Source organism: Dasypus novemcinctus, chromosome 13 (genome assembly GCF_030445035.2).
Source record: "Dasypus novemcinctus isolate mDasNov1 chromosome 13, mDasNov1.1.hap2, whole genome shotgun sequence".
NCBI lineage: Eukaryota > Metazoa > Chordata > Mammalia > Cingulata > Dasypodidae > Dasypus > Dasypus novemcinctus.
The window spans coordinates 63,893,427-63,914,443 of NC_080685.1; the positions used below are offsets into that span (position 1 = coordinate 63,893,427).

General features: G+C 42.0%; 1 protein-coding gene and 1 long non-coding RNA gene across 3 annotated transcripts in view; one reads left to right on the forward strand and one right to left on the reverse strand.

Annotated features, from left to right (window-relative positions):
- Window positions 1-21,017, forward strand: part of LAMC2 (laminin subunit gamma 2) — a 58,724-nt gene that overhangs the window by 9,005 nt on the left and 28,702 nt on the right. Inside the window, exons 2-3 of one of the 2 annotated variants that reach the window (XM_058274841.2) lie at window positions 11,409-11,597; window positions 19,093-19,228. In XM_058274841.2, coding sequence (XP_058130824.1) covers window positions 11,409-11,597; window positions 19,093-19,228 — 325 coding nt within the window. The remainder of the gene's footprint in view (window positions 1-11,408; window positions 11,598-19,092; window positions 19,229-21,017) is intronic. The other variant, XM_058274843.2, reaches the window with a different exon arrangement.
- LOC131273060 (uncharacterized) lies at window positions 6,541-11,166 on the reverse strand. The gene is made up of 2 exons (XR_009180176.2): window positions 10,791-11,166; window positions 6,541-10,368 (listed from the first exon to the last, which is right to left on the reverse strand). It is a non-coding gene; the product is annotated as an uncharacterized lncRNA (long non-coding RNA).

Genomic DNA, 21,017 nt, shown 5'->3' on the forward strand with positions numbered 1-21,017 from the left:
CTTACTGCAAACATAGACTGAGTCATTGTACTATAGCAGCAACGTCTGTCTTGTGACAGAGCCTTAAAAGGGTGTGAGTGTAAGGAAGGGGAGCTCTTCTGTATTTCTTGTGCCCTGATCTACTCTTTCTTTTCGCCTTTGAACTCAGGCAGACTGAACCCTCCTCTTCCTCCTTAAGTCTTGAATCCTTTGCTGGTCAGGCACCCCCTACCACCCGTTCACTTTCTTTCCCTCTCGCTGTCTTCTTGAGCCCTGGTGTTCCAGCTGGGTGTAGGGGGAGACAGCTTCCATTGTGGGCTGGTGCAGTCCTCGGCAGGCCAGGAGTCATTTACCATCCGCATGCACCATTTCCAAATCTAGATTGTAATATAAGATGCTGTGATCTCTTCATGAAAATAGATGTCTTCTTTCAAGCCATAACAATTCAAAAGGAAATGTGAGGATCTGTATTTCATCCAGTCTTGTTGACTTGAGACTATTTAGAGTTGAAAAGATTTGCCCATATTTTATCCTTCAAAATGGCCCCTGTTGTATGTCTCCTCACAGCCCTTACTCCCACTGCTCGGGCATTTATATGCCCTGGGAAGCCAAATACAGAGCCAGGGGTTCAGTCGGCTTTGACTTAAAATGTTACTGTGGAAAATGTTTGAGAGAAGAGCAGGTTCAGGGAAGTGGACTTGGCCCAATGGAGAGAAGACCAGCTTCATTTAAATGACTCTGAGTGAGGGAGGTGCCTTTTCAGTTTTCTTATCCTAATTAGAAAACATGTTATGACACACCTTAAAAAGAGAAAACCAGAAGCAGAAGTTTATACATGAAATTTAAGACCAATATGATGAAATGTTCAGATTTTTTTGTCTTAAAATATTTACCCAAGCTGAGAAATATATTAAACATTAGAAAGAAAAGTCCCAAATAGTAGAGTTTTAAAACTATAAAATACTTATAAGCATTTTCATCATCACATGTAGTATAACATATCACAGCTATTCATCTTGAGTATCTTGGATTTTGAGACTTTGATTTTTGCAAGTAGAATGATGACTTCCAGTGCTTTTAAATACCAAATTAATAGATGACAAATTGTATCTTGCATTAGACTTTTAAATAATGTGCAATTTGAGTATTTGTAAAAATAATAAAAATACATTAGGCTAGATCGCTGTTTAAAAGATACTTCCAGTAATTGCTTTTATACTGCAAGTAAACATTTGCCAGCTTTTTTTTTTTTAAGTAAACTATTCTCAATTTCTTTTAATTTCATCCATCCCCTTTGGAATCTAGCTCTTTACATCTGAGTTTCCTACTAACAGGCCTTGTTATAGCTGGCCTCACCGAAGCGACACTTGCTATCTTTGACCATATAAGGGCTGTCAGTTTACATGAGACCAGCCCTTTGACTCACAGGAAGAGAAAGGTATTCAATAAGGTAAATTAAGATTAATATTTCATGTAACTTCTTGGGAAAAAAAAAAGTGGGATGGAGTTGGAATTGTTCATCGCAAATCACCTCTCCCTACCAAGATTCTTTTCCTTTACAAGGCAAGAATTTTAAGAAGCAGAGGAAAGAAAAGCATAAAATAGAAGCAAAATGAATGGGAGAGAAATGCACATGTTTCAGTGGGGGATTGTTATATGAAAATAGGCTGGAAAAGTGGCTAAAATAAGACCAGGGAAGTCTTTGTAGGCTATGTTAAGGAATTTTGGTCTTTAACCTAAAGTAAAAGAAAGGCATTGGAGATTTTTTTAAGTAGAGAGGTATTAATGAGATTTGTATTTTGAAAAGATTTCCTGACTGCTGAATAGAGAGAGATGAGAAGTTGCAAGGGAACTAGTTCGGAAATCTACTGTGGGCAAGAGATGATTGGGGGTTGGTCTGCAGTGACTGAGGGGAGATACAATTGGATGGACTCAAGATATCTAGTGGGTTACATCAATAAAATTTGGTAAGGAATGGGATATGAGAAGGTGAGAAAGGAGGAGAACCTAAAAGGATAGCTTCCAGGCTTCTGACTTGAAGGGATGACGTTCATGGATTTGGTTTTAAACATCTTTTGTGTGAGATGCTTTTGAGATGTCCAACCAGAGATATAAAGCAGAGGTCTCAAGTTGGGAATGGAGCCTGGGACAGGGAAGCATCTTGGGATGTCAACACCACGTTATCGGTTACTGAAGCTTGGATAAGATCACCCAGGGAGAGAGTTATAGAGTGAAGAGTCCTGAGATTGAGGACCAATCCTTGGGGAACACCATCATCCAGAGTTTGGATAGGAGAGGAGCCAGGAAAGATTTAGGGGCAGGCGGGGAATGGCAGAAAGCCAAGAGGAAGCCTGATAGTATGGCATGCTAGTGTTCCAAGGGGACAAAGTTTCAAAAAGGAAGGAGGGGAGAAAACAGATTCAAGGTCTCGTCAAGCAAATGAGGGGGCATGAGATGTGGGAAAGGAAGCACAGGGCACACAGCTTTCCCCTAAATAAGGAAGAGAATCGAGTGTCATTTCTAAATAGCTCATTCTTGGACCCATCCAGGGCGATTGCATGCCACTTATTGCAGAAACTCGCTGCTGTGTCACTAAATCAGTGTTAGCGCACTGCATGGCTGAAATGGTAGCAGGAGAAGCAGAGCGCTACGTAGCAGTAACCGGCACAGCTTGTCAGGTTCGAACATGATGCTCAAATTCCTAGCTCCTGAGGTAGACCCACACACCAGCCAAGTACCCTACCTGGTAAGGCTGCCTGATCACGGCAAACTGATCTCATGGTCTTAAGTCTGCCTTATCCCCTGGCCCCGCCTCCCAGGGCAGCCCTGGGCTTGCTGCCCTTTGAGATGGCAGGCAGAACTTTGCAGCCCCAGGCTCACCAACCACAGGTGGGTGGGAGTCCTAGGGCAGAAGTAGTTCATCTGATGTGAGAAGAAACTGGAAAGAAAGGCCCAGACACTCCTTTCCTCTCACAGTTCTTCTGTTCTTATCTCCCCTGGGATTTTTTTTTTTGGTTGAAACATCACCTTCTTTACACTGAATGCCATATTTGTTGGCAATGATGACTTTGCATATTGTGGACCCTAAGTGTGTAGACTGCTGAGAGATTTATGTACATTTAGATTCTTGTTTGACTTTTCTTAGAGCCACACTGTCTGCCTGCCTACCTGCTTCCCTCCTTCCCTTTTTTCCTCCCTCCCTCCCTCCTCTACCTCCTTCTTTCATTCTATCCTTCTATCTATACAATATATAAAGTACCAAGCACTGTATTAGGTTCTGTGGGGTACAGAAAATAAAAAATGCTATATAAAAAATAAGTCATGTACTCAAATGATGACAACACAGGACAGAAGGTGGTAAATGGCATGTGAGAGGTACAGTAAGTCCTGTGGGCATTCAGAGTGGGGAGAAGCTGTTGGAGCTTTATCTGCTGGGAAGTGCAGGGTCTCCTGGGTCCTTGAAAAGATCACTCTGGCTATTGTTTGGATTATGTACCACCAGGAGGATGGAGCAGGGAGTGCCCCAGGCAAGGGAAACACCAGCCTTCAGGCCAGGTAAGAAAAAGCTTGGAGTGTGCTAGAATTCCTGCAAAATCTGTGTGTTCCAGCCCTGGGAGGGAGAGAAAGGAGGGAAAGAGAATAAATTGGGGAGGTCAGCGGGGTCAAATCTGTAGGATTTTTAAAGGAGCTTGGATTTAAAAATTTTGTTGTTATTGTTAAAGCACTAAAAATCACGACGATTCCATGAATTGTACGAAGATGGAGTTTAAAGCACCATAGTGAAAGATAATGTTTTTAAATTTAGAACAATAGAAAGAGGATCTGCTTATACTTAAATGATCATATTAACGCCAAATCATTAAAATTTCTGGGAACCACTTGCCTGGAAAGGGCAATCTTTTCTACAGGAAATTGGGAATGAGATCTTGATGACCTGCAATCATTGAGGGTGATATTCCCAGGCCTTGCCGCAAGTGCCACTCTAGGAAATATTTTCAGTTTCCTTTCATTCACAGAAGGATACAGCTTGGGAACAGCCTTTCCCCCCCGCTTCCTGTCCTAACCTGCTGGAAGAGTGTGTTTTAGAGAGGAGTGGGAGTGTGGTAAAGTGGGCCCCGAGGGATTCTGCAGACCTTGCTCCATTGTGCAAAGAGAGTTCCAGCCCCTTTGATCTGCTTCTTGCCAGAGAGTGTGGGTGGTAGTGGGCGGAGCAACCTGTGCCTGGCTCCGGGCGCACTTTCCTCGAGGGTCAGCCGCTGTGTATTATAATCATTATAATAAACACTTCAGTGCCAAAAAAGTAGTAGCCAGCAGAGTCAGACACAATTACCTTCCGTGCTTTACTACACTCAATGAAGTATGTGAAAATCCGAGTAAAAGGACTAGATGTAGCTGTATTGACGTAGCATGTAGGTAAACCTGATGATTCTCCTTCCTTTTGCTATGGCGAGAGCCTTCCTGACTGAACTAAAGACTTTGGGCAGTTGGAATGAGGGGAGAGAGGAAGAGGTGAAACCTGGAAGAGATGTCTCGGATTTGGAAAGAGTCCAGTACAAATGAATAGTCAAATAGGAGTGATGGAAGGGATCTAGACCGATGATGCAGGGTTCAGGGTAAGAGGGAGAGAAAGCCAGGCCTGCCTTGATTTCTAGACCCTATAAGAGCTTCAGGGCCTTTAGGGCCCAAGTCTGACTGGTTTCTGTATTTTCTGATGCAGGAATATCTTAGTGCAGTGAGTCCTGTGGGCATTCAGAGTGGGGAGAAGCTGTTGAGCTTTACCTGCTGGGAAGTGCAGGATCTCCTTTTGGTCCTACCCCACTCCACCTCTGTGCCTATCCACTGTGAAATGTATTGTCTGAAAAAGCCAAATGTATTCAATTTAGAGAAAAAATATTTTCTGATTATATCCTACCTTTGCTACGAAAAAATTTTTTATTAACAAATATGTATATATTTAATGTCCTTATTGACAAAATAAGACATTGGCAACCTCCTTTTTGAAAACTTCCTGGCTCATGAATTCCAATGTCTTAGAAATCTTCATTCCAAAGCATCCAGCACAGCTGCATTCTCCACTGGATATTAGGTGCATATTTAATAACTGAATGAAATAAATGTATATCTCATTGACTAAAGACAGAAGAAAGAAGGGAAAAAAGGCATAAGAATAAGTAAAACAAAATGCATCAATGAGGGAATTTAGAAATAAAGGGAATTTATTGGGAGTGGTATAAGAAAACCTGCTACAAAATGATAGGAAATAGTTAAATATATTATGCAAATAATTCATGATAATTTATAAGAAAAACCTTGGCTCCATTAGCTAAATGGATAAAGATCATGAACATACAAGTTTCAAATTAAAATAAACTAACATATGAAACTTTTCAACTCTCCCTTCCTATACCCACCCACTTCCTACTTCTTTTCTCTGCTTTACTTATTTGTCCTGAGCAAATATCTGTCTCCTAATATTCTTTATATATTACTTATTTGTCTATTTATTCCCACTCACATGTAAACTCCATCAAGACAGGGACTTTTACCAGCTTTGTCCACTGCTGCATTCTCAGTGTCTACAACAGAGCCTGGCACACAGTAGGTGCTCAGTACACATTTGCTAAGTGAAAGGATGAATGAACTGTTAATAAATGGTTCACAGTTGACCCAGGGAATGTCAGGGGTGTATCAAAGATGCCTGATTTTACTCTTCTATCATTTACATTTGTGTCGGTGCCCCTGATGGAAACTAGACAACATATTTATGAAGTTTGCAGTTGGCCCAAAGTTCAGAAGAATAGCATGTAGATTACAAAATAAAAATGAAAAAATATTATAGAAATAATATTGAATAAGGTTAAACATAAAGGAGAGAAGCTAAAGTGAAAACAAGAATATCCTCTTATATTAAAATGTACTATAGGCTTGCATTTAGATGTTTTTTGGACTGGGATCCTGTGTAGAAAGACATTCTCCTTAGAAATGGGGAAGAGAGTGACTGTTAGAAATGTGCATTTTTATTTTTAGGGTCTGCTCAGATATGTGGAGAAATCTGGAACCCTTTAAGTGATAGAGACACATCTAAGAGTTTCCTGAAGTTCAGGAGAATATTCATTCATTTGTAGAAATCACTGAATACCTACTGTGGACCAAGTACTATGTGATATACTAGGGCATCATTTGACCTTTTCTAAGCCATAAAATGTGATTTCTGTCTGTAAGAAGTGCAGAGTCATGTGCAGCAACTTGCCTTTGGAAACAGATTGGCTTAAAAAAAACTTAAAAAAAAATTTTTGGTCAACATGTAAAATTAGTAGATTTCATACAGAAAGCCAGATTTCTATCTTCTTTAAAAAACAAAAATAGAAGCACTGGCTACATTTCTGTATGGCTACAATTGGCTGGTGGTGCAATGCTGCTTCTCCTTTTAGCCCCTTTGGCAGACTCCCCACCACTCCCTGTTGCCCTACACCTAGTCTGGCAGTGCCCTTTGAAAACCAGTGCACTCATGGTAGCGGCTGGGCAGAAACCCATCACAGAATAAAAGAGAACAGGCAGAAATTGTATTAGGTCCATTTTATTGAGCCTAGTTGCAGAAATATTCTAGAATTTGAAAACATTAAGCCCCTACCCCCTATAGTGCCTTTTAGGGGTGTTAGTCTATTGGGAAGGTGATTTGAAAGGCACTATGTTTCAAGTACTTCAGTGATGAGAAAAATCATTCCAAAGAAAAGAAGCAAACTCATCCCCCTCATTCTCTGGGTGTGAATGTTTGGAAGACTCAAATTTTTCAAAAAATTAGTTTATTATTTTTAAAATTGTATTTTTTGAAGATATATAGATCACAAAAAATGTTACATTAAAAAATATAAGAGGTTCCCATATATCCCATACCTTCCCACACACACTCCCCCCACATCAACAACCTCCCTCATCATTGTGGCACATTGATTGCATTTGGTGAATACATTTTGGAGCACTGCTGCACTGGATGGATAATAGTTTACATTGTAGTTTACATTCTCCCCCAGTACATTCAGTGGGTTATGGCAGGATATATAATGTCCAGCATCTGACCCTGCAATATTATTTAGGACAACTCAAAGTCCCCAAAATGCCCCCACATCACATCTCTTCTTCCCCCTCCCTGCCCTCATCAACTACCATGGCCACTTTCTCTACATCAATGTTATAATTTCTTCCATTACTAGTCACAATAGTTCTATAGTAGAATACCAGTACATCCATTCTAATCCATATTTTATTCCTCCATCCTGTAGTTCCTGGGATGGTGATGTCCACTCCACCTCTATATCGAGAGGGGGCTTAGATCTCACATGGCTGATGGATGTGGTTCTCCTGCTTGCAGTTGTAGGCACTCTTGATTCCCTGGTGTGGTGATTGACCATCTTCACCTCCCAGTTACCTGACCTGGGTACATCCAATGAACCAGAGAGTAGGAGTCACCACTCTGCTGAGGCTGAGGGCCCAGCAGGCACATGGACAGTCCAGAGATTCAAGTTTCCTGTGTATACACCAATCCCAGCTCCAAACACGGGTTCAGTAAAAGTGACAGAAGGGGCATGTTTTGAAAGGTCACACCTGAGTCCAACTCCATCACAATCAGGGACACAAATTCCAAAGTAGGGCCCACTGACATGGCCCTGAACTCCAGAGCCATCTGCCATGACCTTAGAACCTGTGTGTCTCCATAGCCCTCAGGAGAACCAGCACCTGGGCTTGTATCTACTTTGGCTGTCTCTGGGACCCTGCTGAGGCATGTGTAAGCGTGACCCCTCTGATGACCTCCCGACTCTTCTTTAGCTACATATGTGTAGCTAAGAATCTGAGTGAGCACAGCCTAATAACATCAAGAGTCTCACAGGCAAGGCCAGGAGGGTGTCTTCATAGATTTCTCACTGAACCCAGACAGGAGGCCAATAAACTCTCTGAACGAGAGGCCCATGTATCCATCTGTCTCCTCCCTTGGGTTGTCAAAGTCTGTGCCTTTAAGGGAAGCCCCATGTGAGAGACAGGAGGGTAGTTTGGCAAAAGACTTGCAACCTGTTACATAAGTTCTGGACCTCCCTTGCTGGATTAGCAGGAAGAACTCCAGTTCTTTCAGAGCAGAGGTTTAGAGGAGAAAGGACAGAAGGGGAAGGAGGTGGTATAAAAAGATGATAACAAATCTGTTTTTTAAAATATCGCTCTGAATAAGTGTATCCCAAGCTGTCATCTCAAAGTTAACAATCACCAGCAAAAAGTATATTCTGAGTAAGAAGGACACAATGAGAGATTTGCAATTATTTTGAGATTGCTCCTGAAAGACACGCAGGGCAGAGAGGGCATTGGCTCATTGTGTGAGCCAGCTGAATGCTCTCACCAGGCTGGCTGCCTGGTGAAATTAGCTCTTGTACGTGCACCACGATGTACTCAGTAGAAATTTCACAGCACATGACAGCTGTATGACACATCTGTTGGAGATCCAAAAAATCAGTTACATAAATATTTATTGGGGAAAGATTTGTCTTGGCACAAGTTCTGTGCCAAAGTCCTGGGAGTGTGAATTGACTACAAACTTAATATGCTACAATTTTAGTGTAATGTTTGGTTTCATCTGCGGAATTATAATATCTAGTCTGACTGTAAGCAGAGCTGTTCGAATCATACATAAAATATTGTAAAGAACTCTGGTCATTTTAGGAAGGATATTGAAGATTAGAGTTTGTTCCCAGGACGGTCTCAAGAGGAATCTAGAAATCTCGTCATGGGAAATGGCTGAAAGAATTGGAAGACAGGACTTCAGTTCATCCTGGAGAAGAGAAGATTCAGGAGGGAGATGCTATAGCTCTCTTCAGATACACATAGGGTTGACTGACATAGTATCTTGTAAAACAAATGCCTGAAGTAAGTGATGAATAAAAATACATGAAGAATGAATAAAAATAAGAGTTTAGGGCATGTGTGTGTGAGTGTGTTGTTTTTCAGGCAAGAACAAGAATGTGGTGAAAATTACAGAGGAGGGAGGCAGATTTAAAACTCCATAAAAATGATTTGTAATAATCAGTGCTGTCTAAGGAGGGACAGAGCACCTTATTAGATGGGAAAGGATTCAAGAAGAGGGTGAATGACCGTCTATTAGGGATTTATAGAAAGAAATGCCTACATGCAGCGGTAAGCCAGACTCTTGAGGCTCTTTGGAATTATCAGGCAGACCTGGGAGCAGATTTGATCTTTGCTGTTTAGCTGTGTGACTTTGGGCAAGACATATACCCTCGCTATATCTTAGTTTCTTCACCTGTTAAATGGGGGTAATAAAACCCACATTAAATGGTTGCTATGAGAAATAACTGAGCTGATGAATTTGAAGTTCTAGAAACAGAATAGGATCCAGATAAATGCCAGTCTTTCCCTGGATTTGGTGGTAGCCAAAGTAGCAAGAGCCAAGGTTTTAGGAGCTATTGTAAGGAAGGCATTTAGAGGCTGATCAGATTTACTTAGATGCCTTTGTATCTTCAGAGCCTGACACAGGGCCTGACTCAGGGCAGCTGCCCTGCAGGCCTTGGTGCATTTGTTAGCTTTGATGTCAGGACCCTGGGTAAGTCATGGCCCTGGTCACTTCCAGGCTCAGGCTCTCATTGAGGCTTCATGGCCAGTGGAGACAGGGTGCAGAGTGAAAAGAAAGTGGATTTGGGGACCAGACAGACAGAGGTTCAAACCCCAACTCTCCAAAGGGTCAAGTTACATAACTCTTCTGAGCTGCAGTTTTCTCATCTAAGGCATTTACCTGTCTCCTATGAGTGAAGGATGACATAGCATATGTAAAGGCACTTGATATTCTCTTCTCAGTGGAACCTGCTCAGCAGTTCTGAAAGTCCAGTATTGCCATATACATTTATAGAAGAAGAAACAAGATTCAGAGAGTTGAAGTGGTTTATTTGCCCAAGGAAATAGCAGAACCTGGGTTCAAGCCAGTTCCTTTAACCTCAAGGTCATCATTTTCTCTTATAAATCCTGAGTAAAACATTTCTTGAGTATTTATAGTGTGCGCACTGCTGTGCTCAGTATTTCCATGTTACCTCACTGGCTGTTCAGGTCTGACATGGAGATGTTAGTGAGTCCATGAGTCTCTTTGGAACATCCATAGGTGAACTTCCCTCAACACTTAGGGAAGTCATCCTTCATGTGGGAAGAGAGCTCACTTTGAGCACCTGGCTTTGGACAGGACACCCAAGATGCATGAAGAGGAGGAGAGACCTGTCCAGACAGCCATCACCGAGGAATGGATGTTGTGTATCTCGATCAGAAGACACCATCAGTTGTTAACACAGTTGTGCCAGCGTCCACAAGCTGGTGGCCCTCAGGTCTTCCCCAGCCCACAAGCTTGTTCTGTTGGATTACAAATGTTTTAAAAATGAATTCCTCGCCAATCTTTAAATCAGGGACATTCACATAAAATCATAGCATTCAAGATTTTTGGTTTCTCTTGAGGAATTGGACAATCTGACAACCCTGAACTCAGATTCCTCCAGGCAACAGCCTACCAGCACTATGTAGCAGCTGCTTCCTTAGGTGGAGCAAGAGCTCTCCTGTCCATCACAGTCCCGGTGAAGCCCATGTCACGTCTATGCCTTTCTCCACAGAGTTGTTTAATTTAATACATAATATCCAATGCATAATTTATGTTAAATGAGAAAACACCTGGGAGAATTCCTGAGTTGTTTTTTCCAGATTGTCTTAATCTGGTAGGGCTGTCACAACAAAGTACCACAAATGAGATGGCTTAATACAAGAGAAATGAATTGACTCACAGCTCTGGATGTTAAAAGTCCAGAATCAAGGTGCCATCAGGGCCATGCTTCAGTCAAAGTCCGTAGGGAAGAATCTGGTCCATGCCTCTCCTTGCTTCTGGTGGTTTGCTGGCAATCTAAGGCATTCTCTGCCCCAGTCTTCACCTTCCCAGGGCTGCTCTAACAAAGCACCACAGTATAATTGGCTTAAACAACAGAAATTTAACTGTCTCTCAGTTCTGGAGCTAGAAGTCCAAAATCTAGGTGTCAGCAGGGCCATGCTTCCTCTTAAAGGGAAAGATCCATTCTACGCGTCGCCCCTGGCTTCTGATGGTGGCCATTGATCCACTGCATTACTTGGCTTGTGGCAGCAAAGCTCAAGCCCTGCCTCTGTCATGTGACGCTCTCTCTCTCTCTCACTCTTATCGACTGTGTCCAAATTTCCTCTGCCCCAGCCATTCTGGGTTAATGATGCACCCTAATTGACTTTGGCCTCATCTTAACTAATAACATCTTCAAAGATCTTACTTCCAAATGGGTCACATTCATGAGAATGGGGTTTGGGATTTGAATATAACTTTAAGGGGACACAGTTCAATCCATAGCACTGATGATGCCTTTTCCCCCCCCCCTCCCTAGTCTGTGATTGCAATGGAAAGTCCAGGCAATGCATCTTTGAGCAGGACCTTCACAGACAGACAGGAAATGGATTCCGCTGTCTCCACTGCAATGACAACACTGACGGCATTCACTGCGAGAGGTGCAAGGAAGGGTTTTACCGACAGAGAGAACGAGACCGCTGTTTACCCTGCAATTGTAACTCCAAAGGTAGCTGGAAAAAAGGGGTGGAGAGAAGGAGGGAGGGAGGATGGGAAGGAGGGACACTCATGCAAACCAATCAAGAAGGAGACATCCTAGGACAGTAGGGAATCTCCTCGACACTGGTCTTTTTTTAAACAATTCCAGTCTGAAAGAAAACACACTTCTCTTTGTCTCTGGTGGCCATCTTCATACTTTTAAGCGTGGGTTGGTCGAAACTGCTGGTGTCTTTAGGGCACACTGGCTTGAATTCTATTATCAAGAATCAAATTATTATTTTCCAGGCAGTTCGCAGTCTTTGACCAAAGGGCAAAGGAGGCTTTCACTCTTCTAGTGATCCTTATTTTTATCCATAGCTGTCCCTTTGACCAATTCTTGAAAAATAAAGGATTAGGGAAGCGGACTTGGCCCAATGGATAGGGCGTCCGCCTACCACATCGGGGATCCACAGTTCAAACCCTGGGCCTCCTTACGCGTGTGGAGCTGACCCACGCGCAGTGCTGATATGTGCAACGAGTGCTGTGCCACGCAGGGGTGTCCCCTGCGTAGGGGAGCCCCACGTGCAAGGAGTGCGCCCCGTAAGGAGAGGCGCCCAGCGCAAAAGAAAGTGCAGCCTGCCCAGGAATGGCACTGCACATATGGAGAGCTGACACAACAAGATGATACAACAAGAAAAAAAATTCCTGGTGCTGCTGATAAGGATAGAAGCAGTCACAGAAGGACACACAGCTAATGTACACAGAGAGCACATAACTGGGGAGGGGGGTGAACGGGAGAGAAATAAAAAAAAAAAAAAGGAGACTGGAAAATTGAGTAAAAGGATGAAATTCTTGAAAAAAAAAAAAGAAAAAGAAAGGATTAGAAAGATTTGATTCTGGTGCTATGCTAGGTGCTAGCAATATAAAGTCCTAGTAGAAGAGAAAAAAAGTATAATTGGCAGATAAGTCTTTCATTGGGTTGTTAATAAGACAAAATAATAAATAGAAAACACCTAGCAGAGTGAATGGTTCATAGGAGATACAGGTTTTCTTGGTTTGGGTTTTTTTTTTTTTAAGTATCCTGCTCAGTGCTATATTCATAGAATGGTAGGAAGTACTTGTACACATAGATACACACATACTACTGTATTCAAAACGGGCAGCCAGTTAAGACAAATTAATAAATATGAAGAGAGAGCAATAGTTCTGAAAATAAGTTGAGATATTTTTAGACTTCCTTGTCCATTATCTTTCTTGGCACTATCTGTTTCTCCTCTTTGCTGGTAAGTGTTGATAGATAATATGATAAATATTAATCTACCTAGAGTATATAGTCTTATTGCATGGCAACAACTCAATTCATAGCAGCTACTGAAAGAATCTAAAAATGGGCAAATTTTGGTCCAGCCTTGAGTCACTGTTGGAATGTTTTGGGGGGCCCTATAGAAAACCAGGGTGGCCCTATGGTGATATAAACCCATATCCTGAAGTGTTTCCCAGATTCACTTAGTTTCCTGTTGCTTTATGACGAGTCAGATTTGCTCATCTTTGTGGTATAGAATCAGCATCTAGAATATTGTGGGGTTAGCAAATCTCCCTATAAATTAAAAAAAAAAAAACATCATAAAGAAGAATTATAAAGAGAACGATTCCACTACAATGGGCATTTAACCACTCTGAAGAGCCCGTACCTCTTTAGGGTATGCAGCTTTGTGAGTCACTGGAGTTGGGCCATCTAAGCCAAATGATCAGTGAGAAGCTAATTAGAAATGTAATTGGCACAGCTGGGAAGCCTGACCTGAAGACAAGGTTATAGGTCATGGAGTACACAAGAAACCAGCTGCCCAGGAAAGAGAGAAAGTGGTAAAGGATTTCTCTTCTTTTTCACTATGTGGTCTATTGCTCACCCAGCAATCATGAGCCTGGCTCTTTCTTTTAATATAAGGATTGATATCCCTGACTAAGTGTGAATAGTCCCGTAGGAAGCAGTGTAGCCCAGTGATTTTCTAGCTGCCTTTCATCCAGTAATTAATTGAATTGTTACAAACAACCTTAAGAGGAGGGCACTTATTATTTCCATGTTATGCATGAGGTAGTAGAGGCTTAGAGAGAAAAGTCAAGAATCTTGCCCAGACAAGATTACCAGCTAAGTGGCAGAGCAAGGGTTCAAGTTCCAGGTTTGCTGACATCAGAGATGTAGAGTGCAGTGGGAGAAAGTGTGGGTTTTGGAGCCAGACAGCCTGGATTCAAATCTTGGCACTACCACTACCACGGGGTCACTCTGCCACGTTCCTTTAACCTCTTGCTGCCGCAGATTCTGCAGCTGTGAAAGGGTGATCATTCTAGTTATGCCACAGGGTCATTGTAAGGATGAAATGGTGTTTGGTAAGCACATGGCAGACAACTCAATAAATGGTAGTTGATGTGGATTTTTTATAAATTAGAGTAGAGGTCAGGGACCCCAGTCTTTTGGAACACTGGCCTTTTTGGAATTACATTCCAGCTTAGGAAGAAACCTTGTAGAAACCAAATATTTGGTCTAAAACTATTTATTTGACAACTCCAGGAAAGAGTATGGATGTCTTTCCATGTTTAAATCTGTTATCTCTTAACACCCCGAGCTGGCAATGATTAATTTTTAATGGTGGAGAAAGTGAGGCCTAGAAAAGTTAATGAATAGCCCAAAGTCTCCCAGCAAGTGATTGCAAGAGATAAATTGTAATCCAAATCTTCTGACAGAGAACAGTTTCCTCTTGTTCCTTTGATAAGAAAGAAAAAAAAATCAGAATGGCGTCCTTTGTCCCCAAAGGCAGACAATTAGGTGGCCAAGAAAAACTGCGTGGACATTATTGCCTAAGATCTGGATAAAATCATATACTTTTCCACAACACTTTCATATACCATGTCTTTTTCAATTTTCATAATGGCCTTTGTGCATTAATGTCCCTACCACATTACAGAGATGAAGAAATGGGAGCTTGAAGCTGTGACCTGCCCGGGCTGAGCTACCAGTGAGTGGCAGAGCTGATTTCCACTGTCATGCCGTCTCTGCTTGCAAGTCAGCAGCCCAAATCCCTAAGCCAGTGGCACGAATTAAGTTCCCTCTGTGATTTCTCAATTTCCTCTTCCCTTGGAGGATATTTCTCATTTAAAAATAATAACTTGACCAGAAAATTTGTTGTATATTTAATTTCAAATACAAAAGACTGTGTCTTATAAAAAGGCTATCATTCCACATCTGGCCGATTAAACCAACATCATTCCCAATCCCCAATGTGGTCACAGATTTTGAACTTCGTGTCAATTTCTCCTAACTATTAAAACTAGGCTTATTTTTAGGTAATGACCTTGTGGGTTCAGCAGCAGGACTGAATTATTTTTAACTCTTATATCCACATATTTAAATCCCATAACCTTTTGTGGGTAATTTGAAGGTTACTGTCCCTGCATGACAACTGAATCCTTGATGTCTGTGAGGACATCAATGATATTGGACTTATTCTCTTACTTTCAAATTCAATTTATTGCTTATCTATGATTCTGATTGTGGATTACTCAAATTATAACATTAAAACAAGTCTTTAAATGCAAGCACATGTGTATATAAAAAAAATTTTTTTAAGATGGTACTGGGGATTGAACCTGGGACCTTGTATGTGTGAAGCAGGCACTCAATCACTGAGCTACACCCACTCTGCACCTATCTTTTTAAAAACGGTTCTCAATACAAGGCAGACTCTGTTGGTTTAAATTTTACGTATCAATCCTTTTTAAAAAATTTTTTTAAATTATCTTTTTTTTAAAGATACATAAATAACACAAAACGTTACAATAAAAAATATGAGGTTCCCATATACTGTATTCCCCATAACCCCCACTCCTTCCACATCGACAATTTCTTTCATTAGTGTGGTGCATTCATTGCATTTGATTTTGGAGCATTGCTATGCTGCATGGGTTATAGTTTATGTTATAGTTTACAATCTCTCCCTGTCCATTCAGTGGGTTATGGCTGGATATGTAATGTCCTGCATCTGTCCCTGCAGTGTCATTCAGGACAATGCTAAGTCCCGAAAATGCCCCAATATCACACCTCTTTTTGCCTCTCCCTGCTTTCAGCAACTCCCGCAGCCACTGTCTCCACATCAATGATATGATTTCTTCCATTGCTAGAGTTTCAATAATTCAATCCCTTTTAGAATATGTTCCTGAGTCCTCAAATGCCTGTAGACTCTATCTACATAAGCACTGAAAGAGCTTACTGGGACACAAACATGAAACAGAAAGCTATTCTTCAATCTGTTCTTTAAACCCAATTGTTCACAGCCCTTTAAGAGAGGCTCCTGGTGTAGGAATCAGGACAGGTGTGCTTTATTCTAACGAGGCACTTTGAAAACCCAGTGCTGCCATTTCGAAAGCTTTGGAACATGCAATAAATCAGTTATGCTCACAGTTACAGTCTGTAAATGTTTCTGTGTCAACTTTGGAAGACTTGAAGGGGGCCTTAGTCATACAAGCTACATTTTTTGAGCATCTACCCTTTCAGACAATGAGTTAGTCACTTTGTACATCTAAGTTCGGTCTTACAACAGCCCTACAAGATGTTGTTATTCCCATTTTTAAAAAAGGAAAAAGTAAGCGATTTGCCCAAGGGCACACAGTTAATAAGTGACAGAGCTTGGATTTGATTTGAGATCTGTTCCACTTCAAAGCCCAGGCTCTTTGTATGTCCCCCAGCTTCTGTTAGAGCAGTATTTTCTAGAGTGTGTCCTATGTCAAATAATGTTTAGAAACAGTGGCATTAAAATGGTAAACAAGCTTCATGTCTATTAATGTGCTATTATGTTATACATCTCTGAAACTCTTTTGAATATAGAATGCACATATTCATGGGGTGACTTTTAACACTTCTCTGAAGAGTGTTACAGAGAATACCATTTTGGGCCATTTGGGCCAAAAGCAAAGTAAATCTTTTCCATCTTACCAGAATAATTCATTTCTGAAAAACCACTATAGGGAGAGTTTTCTTAAATTGAAAATTTAATTACCATTAATTAGAGTGAAAAAAAATGTTTGAGTCCTCAAATTGACACACATTTAGGTTAAAAACTAACCTATTTAATTAGCAAATAGTATATAAATTTAATAATAATGTAACTGATTAAAGTGAGACTGCATCTATGGTTAATGTTAGTTATCAGAAGCTAATTCAACAAGAACTCTTCCTTCCTATCACTGGCTGCTGACTTCAGAGAGCAGTGGGCATGGCAGCCTCAAACCCCATAGCCCCTCTTCATTCTTATCTTGTTTAAGTGCTCTGTTGTCTGAGACTCGGAAAACAATCCCAACTTCCTTCTCCCCAAAACGTTCTCAGAATATTCCTCCTTTGGCTTCCCCGGCTTGACTGTATCCTGAGACTTCTTCCCTCTCCAATCACCCTTTTCATTGTCGGATTGAGTTCCATTTCTCTCTGCAGCACTGTTCCTTCCTCTCTCTGCTTCCAGAGTGAGCTCAGTTTGCTTTTATTTCCTATTTAGCCTATGTCCTGAGGGCTCCTAGATCTCTGCCAGCCTCTTTCTTGATCTCCAGATGCGTATTTCCACCTTGACATGCCGCTAGAAACTGAAATTCACTATGTTCAAAACAAAGCTCATTATCTTCTCTGATGGTTCAACCTCAGCTCCTGCTCTGCCTTTTGTCTTCGTGCTTTGGTTAATGGCATCACAGCCCATCTGGTTGCACACTCTGGAACTAGGGTGTCATCCGTGTGATCTCCTCTCCCTCCTCATTCATATCCTAAGAGTGGCCAAAGTCTGTTAATTTCACACCCACAATGCCTCTCTCACAGCATTTTCCTCTTCTCAGGAAGACTCATCTGATCCAGACTATCATGTCATGTGTAGCTACCTTTAACGAGAGCCCCTGGCCTTCCCCTCTCCAAGCCTCCTGCATATTGCCCTAGAATTATCCTTCTGAACTACAAGTCTGACGTGTTGCTGCCTGCCTAGACCAACCGATAGCTCCCCATTTCCCACAAGATGTAGTTTAGGCTCCATAGCACACAGCATAAAAGCCTTTATGTAGGCACAAAACGAATATATGGATTGATGTGAATTATAGCTACTGGAGAGTTGAAAGTTTCTAGAAGGATAATGGACTTTTTAAGAAAGCATGTAGCAATTGGTTAATGTTCTGTTGGAATCATAAATTATGGAGAGTCTAATCCCCAGAAATATTTGAAATATATGGATTATTTTCTAATTCTGCCAGCCTCAGGGAAATTATCCAATAGGTGAGGAGGCCCTCTGGCCACCCTTCACCTCATGTTTTGACTCCCTCCTAGCACCTTCCATGTAGTCCCTTTCTCTTCCTTGCAGGCATTCATCCAACAGAGATTTCTAGTCATTCTCTTTATGTTGGGCACTGCGGTACAGCAGCAAACACAAGCTAAGGTAATCGTAAGTAAAGCAAGGCTAAGTACTAGAGTAAGGGCCTGAATGCTGAGATAAGCCAACCAGGGACATTCTGGGAAAGAGCATTAAAGAGGCTGAGGGAACAGCAACTGCAAATGCCTGAGGAGGGAAGCAGCTGGGCACATTCTGAGCACAGGAAGGAGAGCAGTGTAGCTTCGACTCAGTGAGCCCTGTTTGGATTTTAATCTGCTTATAGTGGGCAGCCCCCAGGGAACTTAAACAGATGAGTAATGTGATCTGTGTGACTTCTTAAAAAGCACTCTGGCTTCTATATGGGAGGCGGGGACAGAGGCTGGATCAGGAGCAAGAGACGGGGTCTGGGTGACAGACGTGGCTTGCACTGGGAGGGGAGGTGGTTTGAAGGTCTGGATGCCAGGTGGCACATTTTGTGATCCTGAGCACCTCTCGTCTTTCATCAACACTCAGTCTGAGGGCACCCATTCACAACTAAAAACATGTCTATAAAGGAATTACTCATAGGACAAGTTCTCTAGTGCATGAAACCATGTCAGCTGCATACATCCTCAGATGTGGACAAGGAGTGATGCTCCTACCACCTCAGGCAGGTAGAGATGTTTTTGGTTGAGACCTTTTTGTGCTCTTAAAAATCACACCATATAAGAACTGAACCTTACACGGCGGCTTTTGCCTGCTAGAGAAAAGAGAGACTATTGCTTATTTTCTGAAATGAACTCTCTCCTAGGATTCCAGTGGGCTCATTCACAAATCTTCCCTCTTTTTGAGATCTCAAAGATTTGGTGGATTCTTTTAAAAACCAGTGGCCTGCACACCCCCTTAATATCAAAATCAAAGCATATATATAATAAAAATACTTTTATGAGTCATTTGCATTTCTTTCCCTGAAGAATCCTTGGCTGTCAGAGCCTTTCCTAGTGGATGAATGAATACTCAGACGATGTGAAATAATTGTTAAAGGGAGCAGGCAGTGGTTATTTCTTAGTATCTTTTGAGCTCCCATAGGGTGAGAGTTGCTTCCTGATGCTACATCAGTAAAAGATTTCCTTTCTTCTTTTCCTCCTTGCCGGTTTTCAGGTTCTCTTAGTGACGGATGTGACAACTCTGGGCGGTGCAGCTGTAAGCCAGGTGTGACAGGAGACAGGTGTGACCGCTGCCTACCGGGCTTCCACACGCTAACTGCTGCCGGGTGCGCCCAAGACCAGACACTGCCGTAAGCATCTGCACGCGCCCGCCGTCGCGAAGAACACCAGTAATGCTAATTACATGAGCTTCAGCCACGCTTCCGTTTACTCAGCCCTTGCTCTGTGCCAAATACTCTCTTAAGTACTTTCTGTGGATTATCTAGTTTAATCCTTCAATATCCTTAATTGGTGGAGACTATCAGTATACTCATTTTAAAGGTAGGAACTTAAGCCACGAGATGTTTCGTATTTGGCCCAATGTTGCTAGTGAGGGTGGACCTAGTATTCCAACCCAGAGTTGTGACTCCAGAAACCATGCTCTTCACCCTGCCTGACACACGCCTCCCTCCAGATGAATTAGGATGGGGATAAAGAATCCTCTAAAGTCTAATTTGGGACCTGTTTTGACCCAAGTAAATTTGGAGGTGGAAGAACTTTTCTGAGTGATCTCGGTCCCCTTTAGTTTGGAGCATCTTCTATCCCTCCTTAAATTCTTCGTTTGGACAAAGATGGGGTCTATGTTATAAATGACATACCCAACCCAGAGAGATGCAGAGCTGACTTGAGTCAATGAAGTATAGGGCTGGTTGACAGCTGCCTGTTTGTTTGAAGGTGGAAGAAAGTGAGATAAGCTGAAAATGCAGACTGGAAGTAGGTCCAGCGGAGACTATGGGGTAAATAGTGCTCATGGCTTTTAACAGAGGAAAGTCATGAGTATGATGCCTAGCACAGAGCAGGGACTCAGCAAATGCTGTGGAGTGGAGGATGAGAGCGAGTGAAAGGATGAGTAAAAGCTTGAAAGTTGTCTTGGCATGATGCATCCCCAAGGCCTAGAGCTGCATGAGGCACTTAGAGGCCGAACCGGCTCCCCTACAGCTGGCAGTGTGCTTCACTGCCACTGTCTGTTCACATGCCTGTCCCTGCCTCTTGACTCTTAGGGATTAGGGCTATTTCCTGTTTCTCTTAGTATCCCCAGTGCTTAGGTACCAGGAGATGCTGAATGTGTGCTTGTTGAATGGTCCAGATGAGTAGTACAAAGGGGCTAGGACAATAAGGAGGCCATGGAAATTGAAAGGTGAGGCTCAGGAAAGGAATTCTGACCATACCTGTTAGGACTTGATACCCAATTGGATGAGGAATGTGCGAGGGAGGGAGGAAAAAAGGGTGCCTGTTGTTGGGCAGGATTTGGGTAGAGATAAAGAGCAGTTAGTGGAGGAGCTGATCAGTACAGAAAAGACAGCAAACTTGGGGCACATGATATAGATGCATATGATTATGTGCCGAAACAAGTGACAGAGACCAGTGCTGTATGAGACAAGGAGATTTTGCTAGACTTAAATCAGAATTAAATGAAAGCTCTGGTTCCTTCACTGGGAAAGACTCACTACAAAACAAAATAAATAAAAACAAAAGGCAACCTAACCCAGCAATTACAATCCTGGGTATGTAGCCAAGAGAAATGAAAACATATGTGCACACAAAAACATGCACACAGATGTGTATAGCAGCATTATTCATATAGCCAAAAAGTAGAAACAACATAAATGTCTATCAACTGAAGAATGGATAAACAAAATGTGGCATATCTGCCTGATGAAATCTTAGTGGCTATAAAAGGAATACAGTTCATTAGATGAACCTTGAAAACAAATGAAAGACGCCGGTCACAAAAGATGATCCCATTTACAAGAGATGCCCAGAAAGCAAATCTATAGACAGAAAGTAGATTAGTAGTTGCCCAGATCTGGGGAGGGGGTAGGAGGAAAGTGGGGAATGACTACAAAAGAGTCCAGGGTTTCTTTTTGGGGTGATGAAAAT